Consider the following 8,832-nt stretch of genomic DNA (forward strand, 5'->3'; position numbering starts at 1 on the left):
TCCAGCGCTGGTCCATGCTTTGGGGCTCACAGGGTGACAGGCACCGTGCACCCCCACGGGTGGCTGAAGGAAAGAAGCCGGGTGGGCTCTGGGGAAACCGGTGGGCGTCGAAAAGTTGCGCATTGGGCGGCGGGGAGGCGGCGGGGGGACTACAACTCCCAGCAGGCATGGCGGCAGCGGGGAATGACTCGGAGAACTACATCTCCCATGGTGACTTTCATCCGGCACCTCGCAGACCTTGCGGGGGGGCGTGAGAACTACATCCCCCAGAGTGCCCCGCGGGGCGAGGGGCGGGGCGCCGGGCACGGAGGGGCGGAAGCGGTGCGGTGCGGTGGGTGCGAGGCGGCGATGGGTGGTGGGCGAGGGGTGGCGGGGTGGGTCGGTGGGTGGGGGGGATAGAGGGATGGGACGTTGGGGCCTTCGCCTCGGGTTCGCCCGTCGCGCTCTGTGGAGAGAAGATGGTCCACTCGGCCTCGTCCCGGCGGCGGGGGGCGAAGCGCGGGCGGCTGCGGCCCGGGGGAGCCGAGGGGCTGTGCCTTCGCACGGGGCCAGAGCCCTTCCCGTGGTCCCTTAGCGACCCCCCGTCCCTGGAGGTGTTCAGGGGAAGATTGGATGAGGCTTTGAGCAGCCTGGTCCAGCGGGAGGTGTCCCTGCTAAGGTTCCTTCCAACCCAAACCATCCTATGGTTCCATGATTTTTGCCGCCTTGTGCTGGATAGATCCTGCTGGTGCTGTTTTCTGAGGGCTACTGCCGTCATTCCTCCCCTTTCCTGCCCTTTTTTAATACTTCTTTCTTAATGACTAGTGCTATTTTTGCTAAATAACTTCAAAATTGAATTATGATTTCACGCACTGTGGTTTTGCTTCCTGCTTCTAGATTGCTTCTTTGTGAACTGGTGGTGTTGAAGAAGCTAGATGAATGGAACAGTTAGGACAGATGGGAAGTTGGCATTTCGTGCTCTCCGCGTACCACAGGACACAAACGGTGCTGTGTCTCTGAAGTGACCTGCAAGCATCGGAGCTGTGTGTCTTGAGGGACTCTGAGGACCTCTGAAGGTAAAACAAAATGTTTGGTAGCATTTTTTCTAACCCTTCATTTCCCTGAGCATTGAAAGGAGGATCCTATTGTGTACTGTTGCCAGCCCTCTCCCAACATTTACACCTTCTTTTAGACAGCTTCTGCCTCTTTCCCAAAGTGCTGTCAGATTGCAAGCATGTTTTCTGAGAAAATGCCTGCAAGCGCTGCCTTTTTTGTGTTGTCAGATAAAAGTAGTTTCTTACACATGGTGGCCCACTGTTGGCTGAAGGGAGCAATCGTTGTAGCAACATAAAAAATAAGCATATTTTTGTGTTTCTTTCTGCTGTGCTACAGTAACTTCTTCAAATGCGTATACACGCTTTAGTCTTCCAGTTGATTTTTTTGCCAGTTCTTCTGTGCTGGTCTGTGTTTTTTCTTTTTCAACTCTACTGACTTGCCTTTGTTTTTTCACCCCTGTCTATGAAGTGCATGTGTCTAGTCATTCCTTTGAGTGTTACTGCTAGTTTGGCCTTTGCCTTCTCTTTTATAAACTGGTGCTTTGAAATTTTTGTGTCTCCTTTAAAAGTTGGGTGTAATTACAAGTATCCCACGAGCATTTCTACTTGAGTGCCTGTTTACTGCTGCCTTGTGTTTTATATTCATTTCATAGCTTTGTTTCAGCCATAACTTCTTTGAAATAGCTTCTGCTGTTAGAATAAAATGTGCTGGTAGTGCCTTATGAACACATCTTTTCTAAAATTATGAGGGTTCTTGCTGACATCCTATAAAAGCAGAATCGGTTTTATGTATTATCAGTCCTTATGTCTTTATAAGTAATGTAATACATGGTGGTAGTAGTATTATTTTTCGTAAGTAATCTTATTCAAAGGCATCTCTTACATACTGTTCTGCATAGAACCTTTTGCAAAGTGCGATATAATCTCTTAAACATACAGTGTTTTTCTTCATGATCTTCTCTGGTAACTATTTTTTACTGCTTCTGTTGAGCTCTGCCTGTGGCTGGAAGAATGACTCTATCTTTAGAGCAAAGGACATCTTGTTTAAATGTGGGTGTGTCTGCTCTAAATGAAGATGCGTTGGATATACACTTGTGTTGCAGTACACAAGTCTACTGCACTGTGGCAAGAAGAACTTCTGGTTCAAAATTTGTCTGAATTGTTGCAGATTTCTTCATCTCTTCTGTGAGTGGTTAAAGTGCTAGGCAGAAGTATTGAGGAGACCTTTATTATAAGGAATTGGGGGGTATGCTCTTGCCCTGGTGCTGTCTTCTTCATACCGAAAATCCGTCTGTGTTCTTTCTGGGACAAATGCCACAGAAAACCGCCTGCTACATTTTGGGGACTGGAGCCACTTCAGCTGCTTTCTACTTATCCCCAGAGCTGTGCATTATAGGGATCAAACATCAGTAGGTGTCCATATCCCTTTTACCAAGTAGGTAACAAACACTGGACAGTGCTTTCATTTACTGTTTGATTTTTTAACCCTTCATTTTACTTGTGAACCATTCTTAGTTGCCAGCTAACATCAACTGTGCCAAGTCTACTGTATGCCGTTGCACGGAAAGCCAACCAGAAGTGTTGGGTTGTGTTTTAATGATGCTCTGATAGGGATATTTCCAGCACTAGTGTTCTATACCTGACAGCAGGGATATTGTATCTGAAACTAAGATTACTTGATTACTTTTTTTTTTGGTCCAGTTGTTTTCTTTGGGTATGTTAGCTACAAAGTTGATAGGACTTTGTTATTGTAATCATTTATATTAACGGGCAGTGGCAGCAAACCAGTGGCCCAGTAATGTCCTGCTTAGGTTCTTTTTTTGCCAGACACTACAGTGAACATGGAGCTTGTAGGTTCTTGCAATTCCTCTTTCCAGCGAAAGCACTTCTAAAGAGAGGAGTCTGCTTCATAGGATTCCTCCTGCAATGAATGTGACTGCAATATAGTGGAAAATCCAGACCAGCCTGCTCGCCAGCCTGTTCTGCTGCGTGCACAGGGAGTGAGTTCCCAGGGACCTCCTCAGCTCCCAGGTCCTAGCTCCTTAGTTCTAGCCCTGGGGATAGCACTCACCCGATTTGCTTTGTGTGAAGTTTGTGAAGACGAGGGGGATCCTCCGTGAACTTAGTGGGGATGAATGCTGAGGTCAGCCCATGTGGCAAGTTACTCTCTCCCCATTCTGCTCATTCACTGCCCTGTGTACCTTGAGCTAGATGACATTAAGTACGTAACCAAGAATTAAACGCTGCACAGGGTATTTGATTTCAAGTCTCAATTTGATTCTACATCTTCTAGATAAATAAGCCCAGATACAAGGATTTTTTCCTCTTCAGTATTTGTCTTAGTTTATAAAAGTTTACAGCTTGTGTATTATTATTTAAGTATTATTAAGTATTATTATTTAAGTATTATTATTTAAGTACAGTTGTGGTGTGCAAACTTTGCAGTGTTTTAAATGCATGCTGCTTGTTAGTTCATCCAAAATCAGTTCTATTCTTACTTGTTTCTGAGGATGCAGTTAAATCAGGCACATTCTCTGCAGTATCCCTCCTCAAATATGGAAATTAACCACAGGGAATGGTATAGGTACACGTCTCCTCCCCAAACTGGTTAGCCGGTTTCAGCTAACAGACGAACAGACAGGAGGGAAAAGAAACAAGAATGGCATTGTTAGTAGCAAACATCAGCACCTTTGAAACTCCCTGATTTAATTTGCACTTCATTTCATGGTTCGGAATTTCTTATTGGCAGGTCTGACTGGAGTACTCATGTTTTTCCTTGTCAGTGTTGTGTTTTAAAGCATTTGCTGTTTCCAGTTGCGGTTCCTTCACTTGTAAAGAATCTAGACCAAAATATTTTGATCAAAGTGTGTGGGAGAAGGGAGGTAGGGCAAGCAATGGACAAGAGCTGATTAGATAGTAGCTCGAGCGACCAGAGTAGCTCTGGCTGCTGAGTTAACTTCAATAGATTTTTTTTTTTTTTTTTTGGTGAGTGCCTCAAGCCTGATTCATCATAATCCATAAATTTAATCAAGCACAGAAAATGCATGAGCATAACAGGCATCTGAAAGCCCTCTGACGTATTGCACTATCTGTGAAACATTCCATATATTTGCAATCAATTACTCATTAAAGTCACAGTATTGTCATAAGTGTAAGCATGTGTGGTATCTGTATTGTCCCATGCCTCCTTTGACCCCGAATTTACACGGTTTGTGAGCACAGCCCTACAAAGGAGAACATAAGTGAACCCTAATACAGGGAGCCAGAACAAGGTCCTCATGCCAGCACATGAAGGCCTTTCAGTTTTGGAAGCTTTTGTCATATTGTTCGCCATGGAACAGGGCACCTTCCCCCACATAGTCCCAGTGCTTCAGAAGAAACACTGTATATGTTGTGGCATTATTGTACTAGTTATCATAATTTCCAAACCTGTCTTTAGGTGCTTCCTTGATGTTCTGTCTCCAGTGCCTAGATACATTTCTCTGCATCCCTGAAGGCATTCCTGCATCTTGGCATGGCTGCCCTTTTGTGAACAATCTGGAAGGGCTTTTTTGGCATGCTTGTGGTTCTTATCTTTGCTGTAAACCCAAGCTGTGAAAGCCTTATGGGATGGCAGACTAAAAATAACTTCTACCCTTGGTAATCTCTTAAGGAAAGATAAGTCTTCAGCCTGGGTGCTGTGGATGGATTCTCTGCAGTTCCCTACAATCAGGATCAGAAATGGCAATGAGCTGCGCCATCTGCTTTGGGGACAGAGTTGCTGTTGCTGTGTCGGTTTCTGTTTTAGACAGAAAGCAGCTAGCACAGCATGGCTGGGAGAAGGGTGATACCTGCCTTGGATCTGCAGATCAGGCAGATGCTGACTACTACTGTAGACTTACTCAGTGTTCCTTTGATTCCAGCATGTCGGAAAAGGAAGACATGAATATCCTGAAGGGACGTTGCATAACAGGAATGATGTCATGAGTTTGACGCTGCTAGGATAACTTTGCATTTACTGTCAGAGGAGTTACTCACTTGTCCCTTTCTTTACTTACTTCAGCAAGAGTGCAGTGATGGATAATCGTTTCGCTACAGCGCTAGTAATCGCCTGTGTCCTCAGCCTCATCTCCACCATTTATATGGCAGCCTCCATTGGCACTGACTTCTGGTATGAATACCACACCCTGTCCCCAGCCGAGAACATTAGTGAAGCTGGTAGGAGCATCTGGGAGGAATTTGTCAGCGAAGAGGCAGATGAGAAGACCTACACAGAGGCGCTGTTTCAGTGCAACGGCACAGTTGGATTGTGGCGGAGATGTATCACTGTACCCAAAAACTCTCACTGGTACAGCCCACCAGGTATCTCTGGAGCAATTAACACTTCCCTAGCTTGCCTGGGGTGGTACGTGCTAACTTCCTCACAACATATTCATGCCACTTTGTTCTTCTGCAATGCTTGTTTCTAGCTTATTTGGTATTTTTTATAAAGGCAATCTAAACTTCAAACAAAGCAAAAGGCAAAACAGTCTGTGGCTGTCAGTGCTACAGACTCTGGATTTTGACACATGATAGTTGTTCTAAATTTAGTCTGGTATAACCTGATTTTCATTTGTTTCTGCTGCCTAACTGAGGATGCAGTTATTGTTGCTCTTTTTAGGAGAGGTCCTGGGATCCAGAGGTGGAATAAAGATACTGCTTTATCAAGGGGGTACTCACTCCTTTTAGCAGCCTTTCATTTTTCTTGCATGTCATACTGTGACATCAGCACGTTACATTCCTTGTACTGTAGTGCTGGGTATGGAGTGAAGTATTTGTATTCTTTTTTTGTTGCTTCAAAATAGATTTTGAACACATATTGTGTGTGAAACCCTTCATTTTGAATCTTCTTGAAAAAAATGTACTTTCAAACACTTCCTGGAGAAAAAACATTATATGAAATACTTCTTTTTCCTTTTTTTTTTTTATGAAAACATTTGCTCTGGAAGACACTTAAACTAGCTCCACTCAATAGCATTTTCAAAGCAAAATCTGAAGGGTAAAAAGGAAGAAATTTAGTATACAAAAGCAAGCATTTTCTAGTTTTTAAATAGTCCTTTTGGTCCTGTTTTCCAATGGACTGTTTAGTAAGATATTACATTCTGCACAGCTCGGTTGTGAAGCTCTGAGTAGAAGAGTATGTAGCAACACGAGCATCATATGCCACATTTCAGTTATCAGTACAGTTATCTGTGGATACTCAGGATGAGCTTGAAGATTCTGGATGTTTGAATGCTGTCCCTCATTGTAATAACTACTTTATGCTAAATACATTATGTTAAGGCATCCTGTAAATCTGGTTTGAGAGGTTATTTTGTCTCTAAAATGGAACTCTGAGTGGCTTCATTACTTAAATGGTAGGGAAAGGAGGAATTGGGGAGGGCAAGAGTGAGACAGCTAATGGTAATTTTTCTTTTTTGTAATTTTTCTCTTTTCCCCTAGAAACTGATATGACTACAAACTGCATCAGTTTTTCCCTTTCTGATCAGTTTATGGAGAAGTACGTAGAGCCTGGAAATCACAACAGTGGCACAGATTTGAATCGAACTTGTAAGTGTCTTTAACTTCTAGCAGGTAAACAAGGAGGATTAAAAAAAAGGGTGTTTCTCAACTACAGTCAGTAGTGAGGGAAGCATCTGTATCTTGCTCTGCTTTTTTTAATACAGTAGCACAAGGCCATAGGTCAAAACTGAGAAGGAAAACTTAGACACGTTAGCAAAGGTTTTGCCTGTGAATGTAGTACAGGAATTTGGGAGGTAACAGATTTAAATTCTTCCTACTTCACTGGGGCCTTTTGTCCTTTTTAACTATGAACATAGCATATCCAACAAAGCAGAAAGAGCGTGGGTAGAAATGGAATATAAGGTGGTCGGAGAAGATCAGTTTCTAGCACATCTTCAGCAAGCCTTTCTTATGTGTTTTTTGCCCATGCAGATCTCTGGCGATTACAGTTTCTCCTGCCCTTTGTCAGCCTCGGCCTCATGTGCTTTGGGGCTCTGATTGGGCTCTGTGCTTGTGCCTGTCGTAGCCTTTATCCTGCCATTGCCACCGGAGTCCTCCATTTCCTAGCAGGTAGGTCTCTTGCCATCCACCACTTACCCTTCCTGCTCCAGAAGCTCATAGTGACATCCTGAGCACTTCAATGGTGAGCTCATTGTGCTTTGCTCTTTCCTTCCCTAGGGCTTTGTACGCTGGGCCTGGTTGGCTGCTATGTAGCTGGGATCGAGCTGCTCCATAAGAAGCTGCCCCTGCCTAATGATGTGAGGGGTGAATTTGGCTGGTCTTTCTGCCTAGCCTGTGTCTCAGCACCTTTGCAGTTTATGGCAGCTGCTCTTTTCATCTGGGCAGCTCGCACCAACAGAAAAGAATTCACTCTCTTGAAAGCATACCGTGTAGCATAAGTGCTGCTACTGAAGTATTGGGTTTCCATGTTTTAGACTCTTCTCCCTCCAACCCTTACTACTTTTTTCTTTTAGTCAGAAGTTTGCCTTGCGCTGCGTGCTTCTTGGCAGTTGAGACAAATTAGCCTGCAGGCCCTGAAGACAAAGACCTCTGGGCTAAATGACCATTCTCTTGCCGGAAGTCTGCAGAACTTGAACAGGTTTTTAAATCGGGTTTTTTTTAAGAATTGTTACTACTATTATTTTTTAAGCTTCTTTTAATTGTTAAATATCTCCTCGGTTAGGTGTATGTGCCCCTTTCTAATTTTATTACCCTATCAGCCTGGAGGAAATAGGAATGGTGTTATGAGGCAGAAGAGAGATAGGAAAATATGCAGGTAGGAAAGAATGGGAATCTCAGTGTATAAATAACAAATAATCAGGAGCTGTCTGCTGTGTGACCCAAGCAAGCAGTACCTATAGAGACACTGGGGAACTCAGAAACCTCTCTTATGGAAATACTGTAGCTAAATCAGTCCTATAGCTTTAGTTTGGGTCTCTTATTCTCACTAGTTTGCTACATCATGTGGCTTCTGCCAAAACTAATGCAGGCAGAGCAGCTGGTTGTGGGAGTGCCTGCAGAGCACATCATCCTGAATGCAGACTCTGCACTTGCTTTTGCCAAGAAGCGGGATAAGCAGGCCAACGTGAAGCTATGTGCTGCTCTAGCTACACTGCTTCCTGGACCCAGGCTAGTTTGGCGTATGCACTACATGTGGTTGTGCACTCTAATCTTAACCTGTGGTGCTTTTGCTTGCTGTGAAATAAGGATTTTCCTCCCTCTTGTGTTGAAAATGGCCCTTCAAGTTTTTTGGTTTTAATTTAGTTTAGTGTATATGTGTATATGTACATATATAAACCTAACTTTTTTTAAGGCTCACCTATTTATCCTATCTAGTACACAACAGGGTTTTTTTAAAAGGTGCTGCTCTTTCCCATCTTGCCCCAAGCCTATTGTTTAAATGAAATAATAAAAAAGCTCAGAAATTTTCAGTGTTGCGTGAATCTCATGGGAGGGTGAGGGAATGGTCTGAAAGGAAAAAAAAAAAGGGAAAAAAAGGAAAAAGCCGATGTCTAGATAGTTCTCTGTTTTTAGAGAAATGTCACCAGAAACAAAGATGTTTGGTTAGATTTATTCATTTATTAAAGTCTTGGGCTCCTGCTAACTTTACATTTTCTCCTACTTATCATTAGGGGGTGCAACACCCCATAATTTCTAATTAGTTCACAACTTCTGCACGTATTTCTTGTAAATCACTGCAACTCTTGCCAGACTGCGTGGCATGTGTTATCTAGAAAACTCTGTTCCAAGACTTAAATTGTTTAATTCTGCTTTAATT

At 43.5% G+C, this 8,832-nt stretch overlaps 1 protein-coding gene across 4 annotated transcripts; it reads left to right on the top strand.

Annotated features, from left to right (window-relative positions):
* The first annotated feature begins 245 nt into the window (after window positions 1–245).
* CLDND1 (claudin domain containing 1) lies at window positions 246–8,481 on the top strand. 4 transcript variants are annotated; one of them, XM_054086687.1, is made up of 6 exons: window positions 246–321; window positions 877–1,055; window positions 5,077–5,375; window positions 6,495–6,602; window positions 6,987–7,124; window positions 7,233–8,481. In XM_054086687.1, exons 3-6 carry the CDS (start codon window positions 5,090–5,092, stop codon window positions 7,451–7,453), a joined length of 753 nt encoding a protein of 250 aa, XP_053942662.1. In that variant the 5' UTR covers window positions 246–321; window positions 877–1,055; window positions 5,077–5,089; the 3' UTR covers window positions 7,454–8,481. The 4 variants fall into 4 exon arrangements, with proteins under 4 accessions (XP_053942662.1, XP_053942644.1, XP_053942652.1 ...); XM_054086669.1 differs by having other exon boundaries at window positions 266–331; XM_054086677.1 differs by having other exon boundaries at window positions 292–335.
* Window positions 8,482–8,832: the final 351 nt, after the last annotated feature.

This window comes from Cuculus canorus, chromosome 1 (genome assembly GCF_017976375.1).
Source record: "Cuculus canorus isolate bCucCan1 chromosome 1, bCucCan1.pri, whole genome shotgun sequence".
Classification (NCBI taxonomy): Eukaryota; Metazoa; Chordata; class Aves; order Cuculiformes; family Cuculidae; genus Cuculus; species Cuculus canorus.

Coding starts and splice junctions, on each gene's coding strand:
- CLDND1 (XM_054086687.1), top strand. CDS start 5,090: ATGGATAATCGTTTCGCTACAGCGCTAGTAATCGCCTGTGTCCTCAGC. Junction 5,376..6,494: donor TCACTGGTACAGCCCACCAG/GTATCTCTGGAG, acceptor CTTTTCCCCTAG/AAACTGATATGACTACAAAC. Junction 7,125..7,232: donor AGTCCTCCATTTCCTAGCAG/GTAGGTCTCTTG, acceptor TTCCTTCCCTAG/GGCTTTGTACGCTGGGCCTG.